The sequence below is a fragment of the Moschus berezovskii genome, chromosome 11, assembly GCF_049115385.1.
Source record: "Moschus berezovskii isolate FMDL1 chromosome 11, NW_MosBer_1.0, whole genome shotgun sequence".
In the NCBI taxonomy this organism is placed as follows: domain Eukaryota; kingdom Metazoa; phylum Chordata; class Mammalia; order Artiodactyla; family Moschidae; genus Moschus; species Moschus berezovskii.
The window spans coordinates 96,786,214-96,813,977 of record NC_142470.1 but is presented as its reverse complement, the minus strand read 5'-3'; the positions used below and the strand labels follow the sequence as shown (position 1 = coordinate 96,813,977).

At 37.4% G+C, this 27,764-nt stretch overlaps 1 protein-coding gene and 1 pseudogene across 4 annotated transcripts in view; one reads left to right on the top strand and one right to left on the bottom strand.

The window, feature by feature from the left end:
• The window catches only part of EXOC6B (exocyst complex component 6B), a 762,215-nt gene that overhangs the window by 101,552 nt on the left and 632,899 nt on the right, over positions 1-27,764 (top strand). For all 4 annotated transcript variants that reach the window (XM_088841568.1, XM_055400057.2, XM_055400058.2 and 1 more), the window contains exons 3-5: positions 6,813-6,860; positions 8,894-8,984; positions 9,096-9,141. In XM_088841568.1, the coding sequence (XP_088697694.1) occupies positions 6,813-6,860; positions 8,894-8,984; positions 9,096-9,141 (185 nt within the window). The remainder of the gene's footprint in view (positions 1-6,812; positions 6,861-8,893; positions 8,985-9,095; positions 9,142-27,764) is intronic.
• On the bottom strand, positions 15,360-16,099 carry LOC129539448 (transforming protein RhoA pseudogene; annotated as a pseudogene).

Below are 27,764 nucleotides of genomic sequence, written 5' to 3'. Positions count from 1 at the left end.
AAAGCATCAGTTCTTCAGCACTCAGCTTTCTTTACAGTCCAACTCTCACATCCATACATGATTATTGGAAAAACCAAAGGTTTGACTACTTTTACCTTTGTGGGCAAAGTAATGTCTCTTCTTTTGAATATGCTGTCTAGGTTGGTCATAGCTTTTCTTCCAAGGAGCAAGCATCTGTTAGTTTCAATAAAGTTAAAAGACTGAAAAAACACAGAGGGTGACTGTAGAGAAGGAAACATTTGTAAGTGAGAAATTAATATGAAAATGAGAAATTAATATGAATGATACTTTAAAAAAAGGCCGTGTATTTGGAAATTAAATGTGCATGTTTAAGTGATGGATGTATCCAAGAAGCCATAACAAGGCAAATTAGAAAATGTTTGTAGTAGAATAAAAATGAAAGGGAAATTTATCAGATTTTGTTGCATGCAGGTGAAGCTGCTCTGTGCAACTGAATACAATGTGGAATCTTGAATAAGTTATGAAAAGAAATAATGGACACTAGCATAAAATTTTGTGAAATTTGAACAAAATCTGTGCTTCAGTTAATAATACTGTATCACATGTTAATTTTCTGGGTTGTTTTTTTTTTTTTGCATCATAGTATTTCTTTATATTCTCAGAATTGAATTCAAAATGTCAAGCCTCATTCAAATTGAAAAAAAATCACAAAGATAATAAACTTTCTAGATTTTTAGCAGAAATACTAGATGCCAGAGTAAGTGGAACTATATCAAAGTTTTGAGTGAATATAATTTGGAAATCTAGGATTCCGTTCATGCTTAAGCAAACAAGTAGAACCAAACTGTTATAAACTTTTTTAGCTAAGCAAAAATTCATGTTTCTAAAATATATATATTATACACTTTTCACTTTTTCTATTTCATATTCAGTGCTTCCATTTTATTTAAATGCTTTCCAATTTCTCCCTCTTATTTTTTGTTGTTCTTTCTCAAGCCTTTTTCGAGTGCATTTAAATAAAATGGGAGCACAGACTATGAAATGGAAAAAGTGAAACAAACTAGATAAAAGTAAAAAGTCATACTATAGTACAGTTATTTTTAAATATGGCTGTTTATTAGAATCACATCTGAAGCTTTGGAGAAAAAACAGTACCTTGGCATTTGTATTTTACAAAAAATTTCAAGATAATTTTAGTGTGCATCTGGATTTTAAAAAGTGATTGCAGGTTTTTCTATTAAATGGTAGTTTCAGTGATATAGAATTGGCTATTTTCTGTTGACCAGTCATGATACAATGGTGTTAAAATGAGTAATAGTTACATAATCACAGTAGTAAAAAATATTTTATCCGTTTTCATGATCAATAGCCAGATAAAAAATAAAAGATAATTTACAATTGCAAGCTATAATGGCGACATGATTAACGTAATGATATAAAATACTTACATACAATTTGAGGGGTTAAGTAGAGTGATGTGGTAATTGGAAGTGCATACTTCCGATTAGATGTGCATAATTCCAAGTGTTTTCATCCACCCAACCAGTCTATATTTTTTGGTTGGTGCGTTTAATCCATTTACATTTAAGGTAACTGTCGATATATATGATCCTATTGCTGTTTTCTTAATTGTTTTGAGTTTATTTTGTAGGTATTTTCCTTCTCTTATTTTTTCTCCTTAGAGAAGTTTCTTTCTCATTTTATATCCTGCTGTTCCCTTCTGCCTTGTTTCTTTTGCATTTTATATCATGCCATTCCCTTCTGATTTCTGTTGAGAAATCAGCTGATAACCTTATGGGAATGCCCTTGTATGTTATTTGTCATTTTTCCCTTGTTGTTTTTAATGTTTTATCTTTGTATTTAATTTTTGTTATTTTGATTACTTGGTGTCTTAGTGTGTCCCTCCTTGGATTTATCCTGCCTGGGAGTCTCTGTGCTTCCCGGACTTGGCTGAATATTTCCTTTTCCATGTTAGGAAAATTTTCAGCTGTTATCTTTTTAGAGATTTTCTCAGATGCTTCCTCTCTTCTCCTTTTGGGACCCTTATAATGTGAATGTTGGTGTGTTTAATGTTGTCCCAGAGGTATCTTTGGCTGTCTTCATTTTTTTTTTTCTGTTCTTTTTTTTAATATTCTGTTTTGTGGCAGTGAGAGCCACCATTCTGTCTTCTAGACCAATTACCTCTTCTTCTGCCTGTTATTCTGCTGTTGATTCCTTCTACTGTATTGTTCATCTCTGTTCTTTAGTTATACTTGGTCTTTGGTAAACATTTCTTGTATCTTCTCCATTCTTTTTCCAAGATCCTGGATCATTTTCACTATCATTATTCTGAATTCTTTTTCTGGAAGGTGCCTATTTCCCCCCTTTTTAGTTGTCTTCCTGCGATTTTATCTTGTCCCTTCATCTGGAACACAATTGTCTGCATTTTCATTTTGATTAACTTTCTGTTATGTGGTTTTTCTTCTGGCGGCTGCAGGATTGCAACTTTTGTTGCTTCTGTCTGCCCTCTGGTGGATGAGGCTAAGAGGCTTGTGTAAGCTTCCTGATGGGAAGGACTGGTGGTGGGAAAACCTGGATCTTGCTCTGGTGGGCAGGGTTGTGCTTAGTAAAACTAATCTGGAGACTTCGCTGCTGGTCCAGTGGTTAACACTTCGCCTTCCAATGTACAGGGTGTAGGTTTGATCCCTGGTCGGGGAGCTAAGATCCCATATGCCCTATGGCCAAGAAACCAGATCATAAAAATCAGAAGCAATATTGTAATAAATTTAATGAAGACTTAAGAAAAAAAAAGTAATCCAGTTGTCTGCTTATGTGTAGGGTATTGCACTCCCTCTTTGTTAGTTGTTTGGCCTGAGGCAACCCAGCCCTGGGGTCTACAGGTTCTGTGGTAGGATTAATGGTGACCTCTAAGAAGGCTCACCAAGGGGCGCCTCCTAGGACTGCTGTTGCCAGTGCCTATGGCCAGCCACTGTTGACCCACACCTCCATAGGAGACCCTCCAGTATTCAAGTAGGTCTGGTCCAGTCTCCTCTGGGGGGTCACTGCCCCTTTCCCCTGGGTCCTGGTATGCTCAAGATTTTGTTTATGCCCCCCAGGAGGGTGTCTCTGTTTCCCACAGTCCTGTGGAAGTCCTGTAATCAAATCCCACTGGCCTTCACAATCAGATTCTAGGGGGATTTCTAGTCCCTTTGCTGGATCCCCTGGCTGGGAAGCTTGATGTGGGGCTTGGAACCTTCACAACACTGGGAGAAGGTCTTTGGTATTATTGTTCTCCAGTTTGTGGGTTGCCCGCCCGGTGGGTATGGGATTTGATTTTATAATGATCATGTTCCTTCTACTGTCTTGTTGCAGCTTCTCCTTTGTCTTTGGATGTAAGGTATCTTTGTGGTCGGTTCCAGCATCCTCCTGTCAGTGATTGTTCAACAGCTAGTTGTGATTTTGGTGCTCTTGCAGGAGGAGATGAATACATGTTCTTACACTCAGCCATCTTGAACCCCTAGATAATCTGTGTAGATGTCCTCTCATTGTTATGTTCAAATAGTATTGAAATAGTAATTATCTTTCTATCAGAAGCTTTGATTAGGCTCCTGTGGGTGTTTTAGAATTCTGGTTTGCATGAAATTAGTTTAGTGGGCCATGATCAGTATTTTTAATAAAAATTGAAATAGAATGGAAAAGGGAACAATAAAGTATTATTACATGCAGTAAGACAAAATTGTTTCTTGAAAATTTTGTTTCTCTCTGTGTGTGTATTCCCTATACTTGTGTACCGGGTTGCAATGTAAAATATATTTCCTGCAATGAAATTGAGGTTAAAAAAAGTTTAAGAAATATCTTTATAAAATAAACAAGGCATTCTACTAGAGAGTGTGATGCTGAAATTAGTAGTATTTATGGAAGGTTGAATTTTATGAGATCTCCTGTTTACATGAAAAAAATCCAATCATTCTTAAATAATGATCACTCAGTGGCTGCCCACACCACTTTTATTCACATTGTTTAAAAGCTTTTTCTTATATTGAACTGATATGAATCCCATTTTTGAATAACGTCCATATATTGGTTTGAATGATAAGCTCTTCAGTCTCACTTATAATGACTAGACCAAGAATCAGCAAAGTGTATCTTCCAGGCCAAATCCAGCTTGCCTCCTAATTTTGCAAATGAACATAGAAACATATTGGAACATAGAAACACCCATTCATTTATGTATGTATATGGTTGCATTTTTGCTTCAGTGACAGTGCATGTGGTAATCTGCTCAGAAAATGATAGTCCAGATATAGTGTATAGTTTTGGGCAAAATTTTTAAAGGTGTGCCGTGTTCCTAAAAAACTGGTTTCCTGAGATGATCCTCACTGAAAGGATGCTACATAAAATAAGTTGGAAAACACTGTGTGATATCTTCTTAGGCATTTATAGTGCTATAGAATATTAAATGCTTCAGAAGTCCCTAGTAAATGAACCTTTTTAGTATTATTTCCCATACATATTATGTGTGTGTGTGTCTATGTTTGTATATATACAGAGTGCAGAGTATCTATTAACTTAAATTTGTTGGCATTCTGAGGGACATAATAGAAAATGCTGGGTTAAGAAAGTGTCTTAAACATAAGGAGAGATTTCAGTTCAGTTCAGTTCAGTCGCTCAGTCGTGTCCGACTCTCCGCGACCCCATGAATCACAGCACGCCAGGCCTCCCTATCCATCACCAACTCCTGGAGTACACTCAAACTCATGTCCACAGAGTCGGTGATGCCATCCAGCCATCTCATTCTCTGTCGTCCCCTTCTCCTCCCACCCCCAACCTTTCCTAGCATCAGAGTCTTTTCCAGTGAGTCAACTCGTCGCATGAGGTGGCCAAAGTATTGCAGTTTCAGCTTTAGCATCAGTCCTTCCAATGAACACCCAGGATTGATCTCCTTTAGAATGGACTGGTTGGATCTCCTTGCAGTCCAAGGGACTCTCAAGAGTCTACTCCAACACCACAGTTCAAAAGCATCGATTCTTCGGCGATCAGCTTTCTTCACAGTCCAGCTCTCACATCCATACATGACCACGGGAAAAACCATTGCCTTGACTAGACGGACCTTGGTTGGCAAAGTAATGTCTCTGCTTTTTAATATACTATCAAGGTTGGTCATAACTTTCCTTCCAAGGAGCAAGCGTCTTTTAATTTCATGGCTGGAGTCAGCATCTGCAGTGATTTTGGAGCCCAAAAAAATAAAGTCTGACACTGTCTCCACTGTTTTTCCATCTATTTCCCATGAAGTGATGGGACCAGATGCCATGATCTTTGTTTTCTGAATGTTGAGCTTCAAGCCAACCTTTTCACTCTCCTCTTTCACTTTCATCAAGAGGCTTTTGAATTCCTCTTCACTTTCTGCCATAAGGGTAGTGTCATCTGCATATCTGAGGTTATTGATATTTCTCCCGGCAATCTTGATTCCAGCTTGTGCTTCTTCCAGCCCAGCGTTCCTCATGATGTACTCTGCATAGAAGTTAAATAAGCAAGGTGACAATATACAACCTTGACGTACACCTTTTCCTATTTGGAAACAGTCTGTTGTTCCATGTGCAGTTCTAACTGTTGCTTGCTGACCTGCATACAGGTTTCTCAAGAGGCAGGTCAGGTGGTCTGGGATTCCCATCTCTTTCAGAATGCTCCACAGTTTATTGTGATCCACACAGTCAAAGGCTTTGGCATAGTCAATGAAGCAGAAATAGATGTTTTTCTGGAACTCTCTTGCTTTCTCCATGATCCAGCGGATGTTGGCAATTTGATCTCTGGTGCCTCTGCCTTTTCTAAAACCTGCTTGAACATCTGGGAGTTCACGGTTTACATATTGCTGAAGCCTGGCTTGGAGAATTTTGAGCATGACTTTACTAGCGTGTGAGATGAGTGCAATTGTGCGGTAGTTGGAGCATTCTTTGGCATTGCCTTTCTCTGGGATTGGAATGAAGACTGACCTCTTCCAGTCCTGTGGCCACTGCTGAGTTTTCCCAGATTTAGATTCCAAATTAGATTTAGAATTGGTGGATGTGTAGAAAGCCTCTATTAAAGAAAGCTTTAGAAGTTAATATTGCTCATGTTTTGATAATGTTTAAGAAGGTGGGGAAGTTACTATTCTATAAACTTAATTTTTATATCTACTGATTCTTCAAGAGTGGCTGTCAAAATGAGTGGTGCCAATTCATTTTAATTATGAATTCTACGTAAATTTAAAGCTTGTTTACCTGATTTTTTACTATCTGATGGATAAATTAATTTAGAAAAGAGGAAATATGGAAGTGTTAGGAACTATCAAGAATTAATGATCCAACAAATTAAGATAAAATGTTTTCTAAAATTAGATTATAAGTAGAAATATTCGACCTGAGTTCTGTTCAGTTCAGTTTAGTCACTTAGTCCTATCCAACTCTTTGCGACCCCATGGACTGTGGCATGCCAGGCCTCCCTGTCCATCACCAATTCCCGGAGTTTACTCAAACTCCCTGAGTTAAAAAGTTCAATTTATGCTCAAGTAATGTTCTTTGTGGGTTATTTTTTCTATTATAGTTTTTCTTTACATTTCAAATGAAAGTGTGATCTTTAGTTGTGTTATATTAGTTTGTACTATTTCAAACTGAACGTATTTTTTAGTAATTTTTTTTATTGTTCAAAAAGTCATATAGATGTTCAGTAGAAAAGTTAATGCAGTTTAATCCCAGGAGAATACAACTAAACCAAAATGTGGTGAAATATGAAAGCAATCTGAATACTTACACTAAATCTTTTCATTTAAAATCTTCATCTTAATCAAACTATTGTCTGGGTATTTATTATAAGTTTAAACTGTGTTCTCTCCACAGAATCAAGTAACGGATACTAATAGAAAACTACAACATGAGGGAAAGGAAGTAAGACCAGTTTACCTTTTGAAAAAATCTTTTCTGTTTCCTGTCATTCTCTTTGATGATTGTGTTCCTGATTTAGTGGCTTGTGAGACCATCAGATGCATGTTGGAGGAACTTGGACATTATCATTGCTTCTCATAATGTTTGTCTGAAGTAAATGAATATAACCACTAGAAAGCTTAATGAGAGTATTTAGACTTCCTTAGTTGTGTTTTTAAATCACTTGAGTAGTGATAATATGGCCAATGCTGTTTCCTCTGCCTAGAATCTTTTCTCCAGTGTTTATGCACTTTAGATATTTGCTCACATGTTACCTCCTAATGAGGCCTTTACTAACCAACTTATTTAGAATTGCAGTCTCACTTTCACCTTTTGTTTTCTTTTTACCTTTCCTGCTTAATTTATCTCCATTGCACCTATCATGCTCTGATACTATATAGTTTTCCTTATATGTTTGTTTTTTGGTCTCCTTCCAGTGGAAATTAAGCTCCATGAGGTCAGGATTTTTTTTTTTTTTAAATACACTGCCATACCCCCTCTACCTGCCTAAACAGTGACTGGCACAACATGAATGTGCCATAAGTATTTGTTAAAAAAGTGAATCATTGATTCTATTAATTGATATATTCACCATTTAAATTATAGTTTATAAGATCATTTGTCCATTTTATAAGACCATAAGTTCATTTTCTCACTTAATCCTCATGGCCGACCTATGACAAAATTAGGACTAGTATTTTATTGACTAGGAAAATGAAACAGATGATCTGCAGAAATTTACATAGTAATTGGTATGGCTGAGACTAAAACCCAGGTTTTCTGACTTATAGTCTATTACTATTCTCTGTATCATGTACCTTCCTTATTGCCTAGTACTTATTTAATGTTTAATAATCTTTAAGATTAGCCTTTAATTGTCTTATCAGTAACTTAATCACGACCACTTCTCTCTCTCTCTCTTTTTTTTTTTTTGTGGGGGGCATAGTATTTAAGTAGCTAACATTTTTAGGTATGGATATGGGATGAATTCTATAAGAGGCCATGTAGCTTATTGCTTTTTATTTATTTTTTAACAGATTTTATTCATCTTTATTCCCTATAGAAATAATACCCAAACAATACTTAGACATTGTTCACACTGTTTTTAACCCTTTACTCAAAGGAGAGGGACTTCAGTGGGCCAACCATCTTGGCTTCAACCTGAAGTGTTTTCTTATCATGGAAAAGAGATGACCATACCTGCTGCCCAGACTTTGTAGGGAATTTACAGCATAGAGAGTGTTGTGAGCATTTTATATCTTTTTTTTTTTTAAGTAATATAAAATTTATTTATTTATTTTTTACAGGACAAAAGTTTTTAATACTGTTTTGGAATTCTTCAAACTTTTTTAGAAAGTTTTCAAACTTTTTTTAAGTTTGTCTCACATATTTTAAGTTTTTGCAAAGAGCACAGTTTCTTTTAGTTTTATTGTCTCTCACTTCAGATGGAAGACTTTAAAACTCTATGAGAAGATAAGTGCTTGAGTTACTCTTCACTAAACTGGAACTCTTGGAAAAGCCACAACTTCCAAGTGTGTGGTTTATTCTCTACTGAAATAGAGATTTAGTTCAAGATTATTTTCAAGATTCATTTGAAGCTGTATAAGAAGGACTGTTTTCCTCTAGGCATCTAGCAATGATGAAGGAAATATAGGATCTTCTTAGATTGATGAAATTGTAAATCATGAAAAGTCTGAATAGGGTTTGGAGCGAATCCTCAAGTTTTTTCTTTTTTCCTGGATAGCCCCTGAATTTTAAGATTTCATTTCACCTAGCCTTTCCTAGTGTAGTATGTCTGCATCTTGGGGAAAGAAGGGGAAACCATGCAGGAATGTTTTGCTGGTTGAGAAAGGCAGTTCCTTAGTCCACTTGGCAGGTCTTACTATGAAACTGTCTGGGATGTTCTGATGAATTGAACATAGGGTGGAAAAATGTGACTGAAAACTTTTTATTTACAGCTGTTGGCATAATTCAGTTTTTTTTCCCCTCTTGCCAAGCTGGTGATAGCAATGGAAGAGCTGAAGCAGTGTCGACTACAACAGAGAAATATTTCTGCCACTGTTGATAAATTAATGCTGTGTCTTCCAGGTGAGAAACTGGATATAGAGTAGAATTCTTGATGCAGTTTCTTTAGCTTTAATTATTCCTTCACTTTCTCTAAATTATGCTAATGTGCTCTTTCACCCCTTCTCTTTAAAGTTCTGGAGATGTATAGTAAACTGCGGGACCAGATGAAAACTAAAAGGTAAGATTTTTTTAAATTGAATACTTTGTGTTATCTAAAATTTGTTATTTAGAATTTTTTAAAAAAGTCCATATTTAGCATAATCTTTCAAAAATAATTAAGCCCATAAGACATCTTCTCTAGCCTTTAGTATATGTATTGATTCATCCTGAGAGTTACTATTACTTACATATACTAGTGGTATGCTGATGTATTTTGTCATGTATTATGTTTAAAAAATACTACACATAGTTTGATTTTTAGAAGACCCAGTTTTTTAGGGGAAAAGCATATAACTGTTAGTGATAGTTAATTTCAGAAATATGCTTTGGTTTAAAAAAAATAGTTACTGGTTCTGGAGGTTCTCCATTGAAACAGAACCAATAATGTGTATATCTGTGTGTGTGGAGAGAGAGAGAGAGATTGATTTTTTTTTTTAAACAAATTGGTTCACATGATTATGGAGGCTGGCAACTCCAAAATCTGCATGTAGATTAGTAGGCTAGTTTGTGTCAGCGAAGAGTGAATACTATTGCCTGAGTCTGAAGACAGTCTGCTGGCCAAATTCCATCTTCCTCTGGGGAGTTTAGTCTTTTTTCTATCAAGGCGGTTAACTGGTTTAATGAAGCCCATTCACATTATGCAGACTATTCTTCTTTACTCAAAGTCTCCTGATTTAAGCACTGATAATCTTGTGTCAAAAATACCTTCACAGAAATATCCAGAATAATATTTGATCAAATCTTTGGGTACTACGGTCTAACCAAGTTGACATGTAAAATTAACCATCACAAAGGGCAAAGTCAAGGTTAAGCTTAGAGGATTGCTTTCCTATATATTATTTTAATCTGGTTTTATTCCAGAGGAAACTTTATAGTGACTCTTTGGCTCTTCTTCCCAAACTAGAGTAAGCATCCCCACTTTCCCTGCCCTGGGGTACCCTGCGAAGCTTTAAGATAAACAGGACACGTCTTCCTGGAATGTTAATTTTACCTAGTTTTGAGGGGAAAAGTACATAATTAAAGTATGTTAATACTGAAATAAGATTAAAAATATTATGAATAAAATTATAAATCCTTAAGACTTTTAAAGTTAAAACATGAGGCGTTAGTATTTTTTAAATTTCTTAGGGCTACTTCCCAGACTGTCTTTTCCCCAGGAGAACATATTCATATAAGCGAACACAGATTGAACTGTATGAGCAATTCTGATCAGTATGATAGAAAGTAGTATTATTTCCCTGATAACCTTTTTATGAAGTTCTAGAATTACAGAGAATTACAGAGATTTAAAAAAAAAATCTTCTGTGTCAACTTCTTTGAATTAACAAATAGTAACTATTCTGGTTTTAATTCATATATATATACATATAAATATTTATGGCATATATAAACATATGTGATCAGAGAGAGGTAAAGATGTACATTTTAAGAAATTCAGGTAGAACTCATCCCCTTCCTCAATCCTTTTCCTTTCCTTTCCCTTTGAGGAAACCAGTATCATCAATCTGGTATTTCTTTCTAGTCCATGTTTTTAATGTCCAAAAATCATATTGTATTTTTAAAAACATTTACATGAATAGTTCTGGTCTTTGTTTTTTTGAGATTTATTTATTCATTCAATAAGAATGAGTACATACTGTGTTGCTAGGCATTGCTTTTAGTGCTGGGGATATAGCTCTGAAAAAATTGACAATAATATTTGCAATCATGGGCTAACATACTAGTGGAGAGCTTTTTAAAACTTTTGTATAGAGATCTAGTTCACTTATTTTAATTGCTTTATAGTAGTCCATTATATGAACAATCTGCATTTTTCCTCTTAATTCAAGTGATTGTCATAAGTGCTATTGACCAGTATGTCCAGCTCAACCTTTTTCTGGTGCATAGAGTAGGATTATATTTTGGGGGCTTCCTTGAGCTGTATCATCACCACATACTGAGTTGCCCTCCTCTATGGTATCCTCCTTACTCTACTTGGGCTGTAATACCCAGTGTTATGCTTCTGTCCTGCCTGAATGCCCTTCTCATCCCTGTCTGTCCCTGACATAGCTGCCTTCCTATACAGACAGTCTTACCTCACGAGGTCCCTTGTATCCCATGCTGGTCCATCTTACCCCTTATCCACCAGTATATGAATGCTCTCGTTTATTTGGATGTTCTTTAACTGTTTTCTGCTTTTCAGTGAACAACTCTTATATATCTTTTGTCATATTTATCCCTAATTATTTGATATTTTTTGATGCCTATTTTCAAAGGTATTACTTTTTAAATTTTAATTTTCAGTAATTTATTACTAATATGCTATTAAATTTGTGTATTTATCTTTTATTCTGCAATCTTACTAAATCATTTACTAATTCTAGGAGCTTTTTTGTATATTATATTGAATTTTCTATGTAGCTGATTATCTCATCTGCAAATAAAGACATATATTTCTTTCTTTTCAATTGGGATGGTTTCTTTTTTGGTTTGGTTTTCTTGTCTTGTTGAACTAGTTAGAGCCCCTGAAAGTGAAGTGAAAGTGAAAGTTGCTCAGTCATGTCTGACTCTTTGCAACCCCGTGGACTATACAGTCCATGGACTTCTCTAGGCCAGAATACTGGAGTGGGTAGCCATTGCTCTCGCCAGGGGATCTTCCCAGCCCAGGGATAGAACCCAGGTCTCCTGCATTGCAGGCAGATTCTTTACCATCTGAGCCACAAGGGAAGCTGGTTAGAGCCTCTGGTACAGTGTTAAATAGAAATAATGAGGCTAGATATCTTTGTCCTGTTCCTGATCTTAGGGGGAAAGCATTTAACCATTAAATCATATGTTAGGTGTGATTTTTTGGTACATGCAGTTATAAGGTTGAAGAAGTTTGCTTCTATATCTAGTTCTTGAAGCTTTCTATTAGGAATGAATATTGGTTTTGTCAAATGCTTTTTCTATGTAAGTGAGATGATCATCATGTATGCTAAGTTGCTTCAATTGTGTCTGACTCTTTGCAACCCTATGGACTATAGCCCACAAGGCTTCTTTGTCCATGAGGATTCTCCAGGCAAGAATACTAGAGTGGGTTGCCATGTCCTCCTCCAGGGGATCTTCCCAACCCATGGATAAAACCTGCATTGGCTCCTGCATTGGCAGGCGGGTTCTTTACCACCTGTGCCAGGTGATCATATGTTTTTTAAAAAATGCTTTTAGTTTCTTAAAATGATGATTTATATTGAATGTTAAATGTTAAACTTGAATTTGTGGAATAAGTCCCACTTGGTCATGATATACTGTCCTTTTAAATATAATGTGGTATTTGATTTGTTAAAATTTTATTAAAAGATTTTTGTAACTGTGTTCATGAGAAAAGTTTATCTGTGGTTTCCTTTTTGTGTTGTATCTTTTTGGAATCAGATTCATGCTAGCCTTATAAATAACTTGGAAAGTTTTTCATCTTTGATTTTCTGGAAGAATTTATATAGTGTTATTTTTTTTGGGGGGGGTGCTCAGTTCAGTTCAGTTCAGTTGCTCAGTCGTGTCCGACTCTTTGCGACCCCATGAATCACAGCACGCCAGGCCTCCCTATCCATCACCAACTCCCGGAGTTCACTCAAACTCATGTCTACAGAGTGGGTGATGCCATCCAGCCATCTCATTCTCTGTTGTCCCCTTCTCCTCCCGCCCCCAACCTTTCCCAGCATCAGAGTCTTTTCCAGTGAGTCAACTCTACACATGAAGTGGCCAAAGTATTGCAGTTTCAGCTTTAGCATCAGTCCTTCCAATGAACACCCAGGATTGATCTCCTTTAGAATGGACTGGTTGGATCTCCTTGCAGTCCAAGGGACTCTCAAGAGTCTTCTCCAGCACCACAGTTCAAAAGCATCAAACTTCGGCGATCAGCTTTCTTCACAGTTCAACTCTCACATCCATACGTGACCACGGGAAAAACCATAGCCTTGACTAGACGGACCTTGGTTGGCAAAGTAATGTCTCTGCTTTTTAATATACTATCAAGGTTGGTCATAACTTTCCTTCCAAGGAGTAAGCGTCTTTTAATTTCATGGCTGCAGTCAGCATCTGCAGTGATTTTGGAGCCCAAAAAAATAAAGTCTGACACTGTTTCCACTGTTTTTCCATCTATTTCCCATGAAGTGATGGGACCAGATGCCGTGATCTTTGTTTTCTGAATGTTGAGCTTCAAGCCAACCTTTTCACTCTCCTCTTTCACTTTCATCAAGAGGCTTTTGAGTTCCTCTTCACTTTCTGCCATAAGGGTAGTGTCATCTGCATATCTGAGGTTATTGATATTTCTCCCGGCAATCTTGATTCCAGCTTGAGCTTCTTCCAGCCCAGCGTTCCTCATGATGTACTCTGCTTATAAGTTAAATAAGCAAGGTGACAATATACAACCTTGCTGTACTCCTCTTCCTATTTGGAACCAGTCCGTTGTTCCATGACCAGTTCTAACTGTTGCTTGCTGACCTGCATACAGGTTTCTCAAGAGGCAGGTCAGGTGGTCTGGTATTCCCATCTCTTTCAGAATGTTCCACAGTTTATTGTGATCCACACAGTCAAAGGCTTTGGCATAGTCAATGAAGCAGAAATAGATGTTTTTCTGGAACTCTCTTGCTTTCTCCATGATCCAGTGGATGTTGGCAATTTGATCTCTGGTTCCTCTGCTTTTTCTAAAACCTGCTTGAACTTCTGGGAGTTCATGGTTCACATATTGCTGAAGCCTGGCTTGGAGAATTTTGAGCATGACTTTACTAGCGTGTGAGATGAGTGCAATTGTGCGGTAGTTTGAGCATTCTTTGACATTGCCTTTCTTTGGGATTGGAATGAAGACTGACCTTTTCCAGTCCTGTGGCCACTGCTGAGTTTTCCAAATTTGCTGGCATATTGAGTGCAGCACTTTCACAGCATCATCTTTAAAGATTTGAAATAGCTCAATTGGAATTCCATCACCTCCACTAGCTTTGTTCGTAGTGATGCTTTCTAAGGCCCACTTGACTTCACATTCCAAGATGTCTGGCTCTAGGTCAGTGATCAGGTTATCATGACTATCTTGGTCGTGAAGATCTTTTTTGTACAGTTCTTCTGTGTATTCTTGCCACCTCTTCTTAATATCTTCTGCTTCTGTTAGGTCCATACCATTTCTGTCCTTTATCAAGTCCATCTTTGCATGAAATGTTCCCTTAGAATCTCTAATTTTCTTGAGATCTCTTGTTTTTCCTATTCTGTTGTTTTCCTCTGTTTCTTTGCATTGATCACTGAGGAAGGCTTTCTTATTTCTCCTTGCTATTCTTTGGAACTCTGCATTCAGATGCTTATATCTTTCCTTATCTCCTTTGCTTTTCGCTCTCTTCTTTTCACAGCTATTTGTAAGGCCTCCTCAGACAGCATTTTGCTTTTTTTGCATTTTCCATGGGGACAGTCTTGGTCCCTGTCTCCTGTACAATGTCACGAACCTCCGTCCAGAGTTCATCAGGCACTCTATCTATCAGATCTAGTCCCTTAAACCTATTTCTCACTTACACTGTATAATCATAAGGGATTTGATTTAGGTCATATCTGAATGGTCTAGTGGTTTTCCCTACTTTCTTCAATTTAAGTCTGAATTTGGCAATAAGGAGTTCATGATCTGAGCCACAGTGAGCTCCTGGTCTTGTTTCTGCTAACTGTATACAGCTTCTCCATTTTTGGCTGCAAAGAATATAATCAATCTGATTTCGGTGTTGACCATCTGGTGATGTCCATGTGTAGAATCTTCTCTTGTGTTGTTGGAAGAGGGTGTTTGCTATGAGCAGTGTGTTCTCTTGACAAAACTCTATTAGCCTTTGCCCTGCTTCATTCCGTGCTCCAATGCCAAATTTGCCTGTTACTCCAGGTGTTTCTTGACGTCCTACTTTTGCATTCCAGTCCCCTATCAAAAGTAGTTACAGCCTAATATACAAAAGTTACTAACGGTTTCTCTTTCTAGAAAGAAGCAAGAAGTTAAGAAATTCCTTGAATTAGCGCCTGGTATGTCAGGTAGGAGTGCAGAGGAGGGCTGTTACAGCAGTGAAAGAAGGACCCTGGTGGGTCAGGTGGATTGGACATCATTAATAATCATGGTTGGCTTCTAAATACTGGTAGCAAGGTGACTTCTGATTTGTAATCTTAGGTAAATTATAGATAAATGAAAAAGGCTAGTAATCATACACTAAGATTAATAAACAGCACTTCAAAATTAACCACACGAGGGCCCTGCTTGCAGAAGGGGTTTCACAAGACAAGGCACCCAGATTTTTTTCTTCCCACGTCTGGCTTGCAGAGCAGCTCTCGTGGCCATTTCAAAAACCTCCCTCACTCCAACTTTGGTCTTTGCTGAACACTCCATGTACCCAAAAGCACCAATCCTGTTTGCCATATCTCTGCCTTCTTCCGGTTTTACTGGCTCCTGCTTCATCTTGGCCAGCTCCCGCCTCGTGTGCTTGTCCTTCCGAAGATCCTTCTTGTTCCTAACCAGGATGATGGGCACGTTGGGACAGAAATGCTTGACTTCCGGAGTCCATTCTTCTGGGATGTTTTCTAAACTATCAGGGCTGTCAATGGAGAAACACATCAGTATAACGTCGGTATGCGGGTAGGAGAGAGGCCTCAAGCGATCATAATCTTCCTGCCCAGCTGTGTCCCACAAAGCCAACTCTACCTGCTTTCCATCCACTTCAATATCTGCCACATAGTTCTCAAACACCGTAGGGACATACACCTCTGGGAACTGGTCCTTGCTAAAGACAATGAGCAAGCAAGTCTTGCCACAGGCTCCATCTCCAACAATCACCAGTTTCTTCCGGATGGCAGCCATTGCTTACAAATGTGTTCCAAGACCCACGGCCTGTATGGCAGAAGTTCTACAAAAGTGCCCTGAACTTCCCAGATGAAAGGCACTCAGGCGACGACTCCGAGTCCGGCCTCTCCGCACCGAGGACGCCTGTCCATGAGTCGCAAGCTCGAAGACTACAGCGGGTGGCTGAGGAGGCGGCCGCTGACTAACGAGACGACCGACGGAGAGCGACGGGCGGGGAGCGCTAGAAACCAAGAGCAGGCTGCGACGGCGGCGGGAGGGCGGGGAGCGACGTGCGCGCCCCCGCGTGCCCAGCGGGCTCCAGCCGGCCCCAGTCGGGGCCCCGCGCACACGTGCGCACTCTGGAAGAATTTATATAGTGTTAGTAATTATTTTCCTTAAACATTAATACTTGGTAGAATCTACCATTGAAACCACTTGACCCAGGAGATTTGCATGTTTTTGGTAAGAAGGTTGTTAACTACAGGTTTAATTTTAAAAATAAATACATGGCTGTTTACATTTTGTGTTTCTTGAGAAAATTTTGTTTATTTGTATCTTTCAAGTAATTTGTCCATGTTATCCAAATTGTTGAATTCATTAACAAAAATTGTTAATTGTACTACTCTATTATTTTAACATGTAGAATCTGTAGTGATACTGTCTCTTTGATTACTTATGTTGATGATTGTCTTTTCTGTCTTTGTTTCTGTCTGTCTCTGATTATTTTGGCTAGTTGTTTGTCAATTTTCTTAATTTTTTGAAAATAGTACCTTTAGGTTTTAATGTTTTTTTCCTTATTTTTCTATTTTACTGATTTTTGATATGAGAAGAAGGGGACAACAGAGGATGAGATGGTTAGATGGCATCACCTACTCAATGCACATGAGTTTGGGTAAACTCCGGAAGTTGGTAATGGACAGGGAGGTGTGGTGTGCTGCAGTCCATGGGGTCACAAGAGTAGGACATGACTGAGCGACTAAACTGAAGTGAACTATTTCCTTTCTCATATTTAATTGGGGTCTAATTTGCTCTTTTTTTTTGGTTGAAGTATAATTGATTTGCAGTGTGTTAGTTTTAAGTGCACAGCAAAATGATTCAGTCATACACACACACGCCTGGCTTGCTGCAGTCCATGGGGTTGCAAAGAGTAGGACGTGACTGAGCGACTAAAGAGCAACTCTATATCTGTCTGTCTATCTCACATTTTCTTTATCCATTTATCTGTTGATGGACACTTGGGTTGCTTCTGTATCTTGGCTATTGTAAATAATTTGCTCTTTTTTCTAGCTTTTTAAGGTGGAAGCCCAGGGCATTGATTTTGGTTCTGTTTTCTAATGTAGCTATTTAAAGCTGTACATTTCTCTTTAACAGTGTTTTAACTGAATCTTTCATGTTTTATAATGTTGCAGTTTTTTTACATTTATTTAAAATATTTTCTAATTTCTGTTGTGATTTTTAAAATTTATTTCACAGACTATTTAGAAGTTGATAGGTTAATTTCTAAATATTAGGGGATTTTCCTGATGCATCAAAATTGATTTATATTTTAGTTGTGTTCATAAATATAAAATGTATGATTTTAGTCTTCTATATTTTTTGAGACTTGTTTTATGGTCCAGTTTTATGGTCTATTTTGGTGAAAATTACATATACACTTTAAAACAATATATATTGTTATCGAGAAGAGCATCTTTAACTATCATTTAGACATACTGGTTGATACCATTGTGCAGCTTTTCTACATCCTAATGATTTTGTATTATTTGCTGACAGGGGAGTGTTGAAATTGCCTGTTAATGATTGGACTTACATATATGTTCTTTTTATTCTTTCAATTTTTTCAGGGTATATTTTGAAGCTCTCTTATTGGTTGCATACACATTAAGCATTGTTTTATCTTTATGAAAGGACCCATTTATTATTATGGAAAATTCTTCTTCATCCCTGGTAATATTTTTTTCTGAAATATATGTTGTTTGATATTAATATAGCCAGCCACTGCTGCTATCTTTTTGCTTAATTTTTACTTTGCCTATTTTTAATATACATTTTTCTAAAATATTTTTAACAGCCTCATTGAGATATAGTTCATATACTTTTCATTTATTTAAAATATACAGTTCAGTGGCTTTTAGTGTATTCAGAGTTGTATGACCATCATCACAGTCAATTGTAGAATGTTTTTATTCTTCAAAAAAGAAACTCTGAGCCCTTTGGCCATCAGTATTCATTTTTTTCCTGTCCCCTGCCTCCCCTGCCAGCTACTGGGAATCACTGATCTGTTTTCTGTTCATATTTACTTATTCTGGACATTTCATATAAATGGAATCATATAATATATGATTTTTTGTGATTGGCTTCTTTCATTTAACATATTGTTTCCCAGGTTAATCCTTGTTGTACCATATATCAGTACTTTATTTCTTTTTATTGCTGAATATTCCATTGCATGAATGTACCACATTTTATTTATCCATTCATTAGTGGATGAGCATTTGGGTTGTTTAAGTTTTAGGGTTTTACAAATAATGCTTCTATGCTTTTATGTTTACAATTTGTTGTATGGAAATGTGTTTTCATTTCATTTCTCTTGGCTTTCTTAGAATGAAATTTTGCTAGATCATGGGAATTCTGTTCAACTATTCAAGGACCTGCCAGATTGTTTTCCAAAGCAGCTGTGCCATTTTACCTTACCCCCAGCAGCGTATGAGGATTTGATTTTATATACATCCTAGCCAGGACTTAGAATTGTCTTTTGATTATGGCCATCTTGGTGGGTGTGATATGTTATCATATTGTTCATCTTCATTTTTGAAGTCTGTTTTCGATGGATATATAATTCTAAGTTTATAGATTCATTTGTTCTTGAGATGTATTTTTTTTTTTTTTTGTCTTCTGGCTTATATAATTTCTGAGGAAGAAGTATGTGAACAGCTTTTTTTGGTCACTCTCCTTATTGTGTCTTTTCTCCGGCTCTTTTAAAACTTTTGTCTGTAAAATTTGTTCTCAGCAATTTAATTTTGATGTGCTTTTGTATAAATATGTATGTATGCATTCATGTATGTATGTATTTATCCTGCTTGTGGTTTGTTTAGTTTCTTGGTTTTGCGAGTTTATAATTTTCATAAAATCTGAAAGATGTTCAGATACTATTTTTCCAAATATTTTTTTTTGGTCCCTTTTCCATCCTCATTCTGAGATTTCAGTTTTATCTATGTTGGACAACTTCACAAAATCCTGTAGCTGATTTGAGGATCTTCTTTTTATCCAATCTTTTTTCTCTGTACTTTATATGGGATAGGTTTTATTGCTGTGTTCGTTTTCATTGTCAAGTCTTTTAATTTCATCCAATGAAATTTTCATTTCAGATGATATATTTTTCATCTTTAAGAGTTCCATTTGGTTTTTTATGTTTAATTTCATTTGTTATTTTTCATCTTTTAAAAATACATGTTACAGTGCTCTAATTTCTCTGTTTATGTACTTCTTTGCTAGTTCTGTCATTTTTGGTATTTTGGATTTCTCTGAAGATTGTTTTTCCTAATTATAGGTCAATTTTTTGTTCTTTGCATGTCTTGTAAGTTTTGATTAGATAATGGCCATTATATTATGTTGCTAAGTGTTTGAATTTTGGGAGACTTTTCTTTCTTACAGGATATTGGTCTTTGTTTTGACAAATAGTTTAGTTGTTTGCAGATCCATTTGAATCCCAGTCTCATCAGACCCTATTTTTAAGCTCGGCTAACTTTTCCAGTCCATTCAAAGGAGATCAGTCCTGGGTGTTCATTGGAAGGACTGATGCTGAAGCTGAAACTGCAATACTTTGGCCACCTCATGCGACGAGTTGACTCACTGGAAAAGACTCTGATGCTAGGAAAGGTTGGGGGCGGGAGGAGAAGGGGACGACAGAGAATGAGATGGCTGGATGGCATCACCCACTCTGTGGACATGAGTTTGAGTGAACTCCGGGAGTTGGTGATGGACAGGGAGGCCTAGCGTGCTGTGATTCATGGGGTCGCGGAGAGTCGGACACGACTGAGCGACTGAACTGAACTGAACTTTTCCTTTCAGAATTTTCCACAGTTTATTGTGATCCATACAGTCAAAGGCTTTGGCATTGTCAATGAAGAAGAAATAGATGTTTTTCTGGAACTCTCTTGCTTTCTCCATGATCCAGCGGATGTTGGCAATTTGATCTCTGGTGCCTCTGCCTTTTCTAAAACCAGCTTGAACATCTGGAAGTTCATGGTTCACATATTGCTGAAGCCTGGCTTGGAGAATTTTGAGCATGACTTTACTAGTGTGTGAGATGAGTGCAATTGTGCGGTAGTTTGAGCATTCTTTGACATTGCCTTTCTCTGGGATTGGAATGAAGACTGACCTTTTCCAGTCCTGTGGCCACTGCTGAGTTTTCCAAATTTTCTGGCATATTGAGTGCAGCACTTTCACAGCATCATCTTTCAAGATTTGAAATAGCTCAACTGGAATTCCATCACCTCCACTAGCTTTGTTCATAGTGATGTTCTCTAAGGCCCACTTGACTTCACATTCCAAGATGTCTGGCTCTAGGTGAATAATCACAACACCGTGATTATCTTGGTCGTGAAGATCTTTTTTGTTCAGTTCTTCTGTGTATTCTTGCCACCTCTTCTTAATATCTTCTGCTTCTGTTAGGTCCATACCATTTCTGACCTTTATCGAGCCCATCTTTGCATGAAATGTTCCCTTGGTATCTCTAATTTTCTTGAAGAGATCTCTAGTCTTTCCTTTGTTTATAGTGATGCTCTCTAAGGCCCACTTGACTTCACATTCCAAGATGTCTGGCTCTAGGTGAGTGATCACGCCATCGTGATTATCTTATTGATCCTGGGTGGTCATTGGAAAGACTGATGCTAAAGCTGAAACTCAATACTTTGGCCACCTCATGCGAAGAGTTGACTCACTGGAAAAGACTCTGATGCTGGGAAAGGTTGGGGGCGGGAGGAGAAGGGGACGACGGAGAATGAGATGGCTGGATGGCATTACAGACTCGATGGACGTGAGTTTGAGTGAACTCCGGGAGTTGGTAATGGACAGGGAGGCCTGGTGTGCTGTGATTCATGGGGTTGCAAAGAGTCGGTCATGACTGAGCGACTGAACTGAACTGAACTGAACTTTTCCTTTTGGGGCTTCCCTGGTGGCTCAACTGGTAAAGAATCTGCCTGCAATGCGGGAGAACTGGGTTTGATCCCTGGGTTGGGAAGATCCTCTGGAGAAGGGATAGGCTATTCACTCCAGTATTCAGGCCTGGAGAATTCCATGGACTGTATAGTCCATGGGATCACAAAGAGTTGGACACGACTGAGAGACTAAGCACAACTTTTCCTTTATTCCAGGGGTCGCTTGGAGTAGTATTCATCTCCTTTGAAAAACTCTGAAATCCCCAAGGGCTCTGCACTTTGGCTGTTTGGAGTTCAAATGTTTTCTCTGTTTTATCTGAGCTCCTTGAAGTATTTACCTTACATCTCCCTTCTGTCTGTCTCTCCTTCCTTGTTTTCCCATCTTTCGTTCCTTTCCTTTTTTTTCCTTCCCTCCTTTCTTTATTCCTGTTTGTGCAGAATTTTACTTTTCCTATGCCTGGCCTAGTACTGAGCAAAGGCTCAAGGGAACTCTTGTATAAATTTCTGCACTTCTTTCTGCATTGCTTCCCCTTTTTGAGGAAATTCTGCACAACGTTAGGGTGTATCATTATTCCTGAACTGCATCTCTGATGCTAACTCTGCTAAGTTGTTGGGCTCTGTTTGGATTTTCTCTGACTGTGTCCATGATCTAGAAATCACATTCAGGTAACTATTAAATTCACCTTGTTTGTTTCCTTTTTTCAGAGACCACAGTTTTGTGTTATTTGATGTTCACTGTCTGAAAGCAGTTGTTTTATGAATTTTAGCTAGTTCCCAGGCGGTGTTAGTGGTGAAGAACCCGCCTGCCAATACAGGAGGCATAAAAGGCATGAGTTTAATTCCTGGATTGGAAAGATCCCCTGAAGAAGGGCATGGAAGCCCACTTCAGTGTTCTTGCCTAGAGAATCCCATGGCAGAAAAGCCTGGTGGGCTACATTCCATAGGGTCGCAAAGAGTTAGACATGACTGAGGTGACTTAGCACACATGTAGCCAGTATTTTACTTCTTAAGAGTGGGAGTTTCATCCACCTCATTAGAACTGATTCAAATGCATTCTTTTTAATGGCCGAATAATACTCCATTGTGTATATGTACCAAAGCTTTCTTATCCATTCGTCTGCAGATGGACATCTAGGTTGCTTCCATGTCCTGGCTATTATAAACAGTGCTGCAATGAACATTGGAGTACTGGAGCCTATTATAAAGAGTGAAGTAAGCCAGAAAGAAAAACACCAATACAGTATACAAACACATATATATGGAATTTAGAAAGATGCAAATGATAACCCTGTATACAAGGCAGCAAAAGAGACACAGATGTATAGAACAGTCTTTGGGACTCTGTGGGAGAGGGTGAGGGTGGGATGATTTGGGAGAATGGCATTGAAACATGAATGTTGTCATATGTGAAATGAATCACCAGTTCAGGGTCGATGCATATTACAGGATGCTTGGGGCTGGCGTGCGGGGATGACCCAGAGGGAGAATAAAGGGAGGAGGGAGGTGGGAGGGAGGTTCAAGAGGGAGAACTCATGTACACCCGGGGCGAATTCATGTCAATATATGGCAAAACCAACCAATATAATATTGTAAAATAATTTGCCTCCAATAAAAAATAAATAAAAAAAAAAGCAAAAAAAAAAAAAGAGTGGGAGTTCATTCTCTTCCTTGTGATTCCTTCATGACTGGAAGCTTAGTTACTTTTTAAAAAAACTATAAATACTGATTATAAAACTAGGTTTTGTGCTCCCTGAGGAAAGCTATCTGACCATCTTTCTATCATTAGCTCATAGAAGGAATTAACTATTTTTTATTAATGATCTTTAATTAGGAAAGACACCAATGTTTTCTGTGGTGAAAGCTTTTATTTCATATTCTTATAGTCTGAATTAAAAAAAAATTCTCATGGGTAGTTGTGATCCACTTTAAAAGATCACTTATTAGAAATTTAAAACCTGTCATTGTGAAAGAGTGTCATGTGCTGTGCTGTGCTTAGTTGCTCAGTTGTGTCTGACTCTTTGAGACCCCATGTACTGTAGCCTACCAGGCTCTTCAGCCCATGGGGATTCTCCACGCAAGAATACTGCAGTGAGTTGCAATGCCCTCCTCCAGGGAATCTTTCCAACCCAGGGATCGAACCCAGGTCTCCTGCATTGCAGGCAGATTCTTTACTGTCTGAACCACCATGGAAGCCTAAGAATACTGGAGTGGGTAGCCTATCCCTTCTCCAGGAGATCTTCCCAACTCAGGAGTGGAACCACGGTCTCCTGAATTGAAGACAGATTCTTTACCAACTGAGCTACCTGGGAAGCCTGAAAGAGTTCCATACTATGGCAAAAAGTACCAAAATTTAATTTGCCTATAATCAACATTCCTTTTTTTAGAATAGCATTCAACCATGTCTAAGTTATTCTGACCTTAAGTTATCCAATTTTTAGGATTATTTTGAGTTCATTTCCTGCTTCATTTTTTAAACAATTTTTTGCTTTTATTTCATTTATGTTCTTTCTGCTCACATCTCTATTAGGGAATCTGCATGAAGTGGGGAGAAGGGGAGAACTATTACACATACAAATGAAACTTAGGAATTGGCTTTTTATTCCATTTTAATGTTTCAGTTCAGTTCAGTTCAGTCGCTCAGTCATGACTGACTCTTTGCGACCCCATGAATCACAGCACACCAGGCCTCCCTGTCCATCACCAACTCCCGGAGTTCACTCAAACTCATGTCCATCAAGTTGGTGATGCCATCCAGCCATCTCATTCTCTGTCGTCCCCATCTCCTCCCACCCCCAATCCCACCCAGCAGCAGACTCTTTTCCAGTGAGAGGTTGTCAAAAGTAATGTCAAAGTTGTGTTCTAGATTTCCATGGCTCCTGGAAACAGAATTTTATTCTTTTGTTGCCTTCTATAGAGGAGTTTAATTGGAGGATCATGAAAATTTGAATGAATCCTATTAATCTATTATTGATGAAATATGAATATATTAGGGAAAGGACAATGAGAAATAAAGTAACATTCTTTATTGCCAGAAATCACTGGATTTTATACTAATTAGCCTTGAAGAATGTGGCGTTATTTGACAGACCAGATGTTTCCAGCATACAGCCATGTGTCTCATCAGTGAGTGTGCCTGTGTCTGCAGGCAACATTGTTAGATTTTTCTCATTCTGTAAACAGTCTTCCAAAATATAACTAGACCCTAAAGTGTGTTTATCTTTTGGCTTAATTTCTGAGTTTATATCCATTCTAAAGTTTCTCTCTAGAGGAAATGCATTTTATTGCACATAGCTCTTCATACCTAATTATAGTATAAACACCATTATGTTTACACTAAACCATGTAAATTGTACTGTTTTTGAGTCTGTAACATTTTGATAAAAGCAACCATTTCAGGTTAAACTATATTTGTAGTTTTATTTCTAAATTTAGGGGAAATAAATTTCTTCCCTTCATTTATTTGGATTAAAATTTTGATTTTTGGAACACAGGAGGGGAAAGCATAAACAAAGAAAACAAGTAAATTCAACCTCTAAACTTTAGTGTTTGTGGTATTAAGTGCACTGGAGTAAAAAGAGTCTAAGTATCTACCATGAAATTCATTCTTAAATCCTAAAGTAGAGCTAGAAGTCTTTCACATAAAGGATCAGAACTGAGTTTTTCCTTAGTTCAGTTCAGTCGCTTAGTCATGTCCAATACTGTGACCCCATGGACTGTAGCACGCCAGCCTTCCCTGTCCATTGCCAACTCCTGGAGCTTGCTCAGACTCATGTCCATCGAGTCAGTGATGACATCCAACCATCTCATCCTCTGTTGTCCCCTTCTCCTCCTGCCTTTAGTCTTTCCCAGCATCAGGGTCTTTTCCAATGAGTTGGTTCTTCACATCAGGTGGCCAAAGTATTGGAGCTTCAGCTTCAGCATCAGTCCTTCCAATGAATATTCAGGACAGATTTCCTTTAGGATTGACTGGTTTGATCTCCTAGCAGTCCAAGGGTTTTTTCTATACCAGGCATATTATGTGAAATGTGGAAATTAAAAACATGAAGAAGAAATTTATTACCTTTAAGGTTTCTATCCGAAGGAAAGCAAAAATCACAGTTAACATTTTTGTATGTATTTTTCTAATCATTTTCTATGTACTTGTGTGTGGGCTTATGTTTAGTATATGTAGCCATACATAGATATATATTCATAATTTATACATATATGTTTATTTGTAAGTTTGAAAAACATGATTATACTTACAAGTTCTATTTTTTTAATTAACTTTCATTCAACAATATTGTGAATATTTTTCTATTTTATTATCCTTTGGATATACATATAAACTACATGGACATATCATAATCTGTTTAACCAATTCCTTGTTAATAGAATTCTAGTTTAGTATTTTACTTGCTAATATAAATAACTATAATTCAAGAGGCTTATACATATTTTTGTGCATCTAATTTTTTTAGGGGGGAGAAATGTAACTGTTTAGAATATGTGTTTGGTAATATTTTTCATTGAAAACTTATATCTGTAATATAAATTTGTTTACCAACAGGCTGTGAATTATCATTTATTGAAACTTCTGATAAGTATAATATCCATTACCTTTTAAGAAATCTTTGGCAGTGTGAATGACAGAATCATATTTTTGACTTTGATGTCTTCATATCAGTCCAACTTCTTTTTTCACGTTTGCCTTTTGGGGTGCTCTTGTGACTTTTCTTTTGCTCAGTGCTTTAAAAAAACCCTCAAATTTATATGTTGCAAGTAATCTGTACTAGGTTGTTGTTTCTTCTTTATTCTTATTATGCTCTTTTTATATATACTTATTTTGTTTTTGCTTAGTCAGCTGTATCAATCTTAGTTTTGTTTGTTCTCTTATGCTAATAGAAGCTTTCCTACCTAACAGGTAAATCTTGTCCCTATAATTTTCATAAAGTATCCTGTGTTTCCAGCAATATTTGTTGTATATTAATATAGCCATTCAAACACTTTTATGGTTACATTTTGGGTATATATTATTGTAGCTTTTACTTTAACCTGTTTGTATTTGTGACTCTAAAGTGGGTTTCTTGTAGGCTACATATAGTTGGATCATGCTTTTTAAATCTGCCTTTTCATTAGTGAGCTTATTAGTCCATTTGCATTTAATGTAATTATTAATGTGGTTGCGTTTTACTCTCTATTTTTCATGTCTTTTTTGTTCTTATTTATCTTTTACTCCTTTGTTGTATTAAATATTTTGTAGTATACTATTTTAATTCTTCCATAAATTTTTGAGAAAAATTTATTTATTGTTTATTTATTTAGACTGTGGTGGGTCTTCGTTGCTATGCACAGCCTTTGCTGAGCACAGCTGCGGCGAGTGGCAGCTACTCTTCATTGTGGTGCGTGGGCTTCTCTTATGGTGTACAGGCTTAGTAGTTGTGGCACACAAGCTTAGTTGCTCCAACACATGTGGAATCTTCCCGGACCAGAGATCGAACCTGTGTCCCCTGCACTTGCAGGCAGTCTTAACCGCTGGACCACCAGGGAAGCACCGTCAATTTTTTAACAATGTATTTTTTGAGTTGCTTGTTTTTTTAGAGGTTACTCTATCTTCCCTGGTGGCTCAGGTGGTAAAGCGTCTGCCTACAATGCCTACCGTGTGGGAGACCCAGGTTCAATCCCTGGGTTGGGAAGATCTCCTGGAAAAGGAAACGGCAACCCATTCCAGTATTCTTGCCTGGAAAACCACATGGATGGTGGAACCTGGTAGGCTACAGTCCATGGGGTCGCAAAGAGTCAGACACCACTGAGTGACTTCATTTCACTTCACTATGGATTATAATCTGCTTCTTCATTTGTCATAGACTATTTGTCATTGTCTATTTTAGGTCATTGCAGATGCAGTTTTGATGTAGTATATAGAAGTAGTTTTGCTCCAACTTAGCTCCATTTCTTCCCTCTTCTTTAGTGCTATTGTTGTTATTTATATTTTATCTATATGTTTTATAAAGCCAACAATGCAACATTATAATCATTGTTTTATAAATGTCTTTTACTGTGTTAAAAGAAGAAAAGAGAAAAAACTATGTTCAGTTTTTTATATTCAGCAGATATTTATTGTTTCCTGTGTTCTTTCTTTTTTTTCCTGTGAATTCATGTTGAAAGTCAAAGAGGAGAGTGAAAAGTTTGGCTTGAAACTCAACATTCATGTTACTACTTGCTATCATTTCCTTTCTGACTTTCGTTAGTATTTCTTGTAAGGAAGATCAGTTAACAAGGAATTCTCTCAGTCTTTGTTTTTCTGGGAATATATTTCATTTTCATTTTTAAGATTAGTCATCAGCTAATGATTGGTCCTGGGTGCTCTAAGAAACTTGAGCCGATAAAAGTATCTGCCCTTTGTCAGTGGATTTGTTTGTGGATTAGGGACTACATTAAAAGTTCAGGCAGTTTTCAACTTTGCTGAGCTTTTTTATCCTTCTCCTACATGCAGGCCTGAAGCCTACTAGTCAGCCAGGGCTGTGTGTGGTGCTTAGGCCCTTTTAGGTGTTACCTGTGTTTGTGCACAGCCTCTGAGTCAGTGAGGGATATGCAGAGAGCTATCAGGCTATTCGTATTGCTGAAGCGTGGCTCGGAGAATTTTGAGCATTACTTTACTAGCATGTGAGATGAGTGCACTTGTGCGGTAGTTTGAGCATT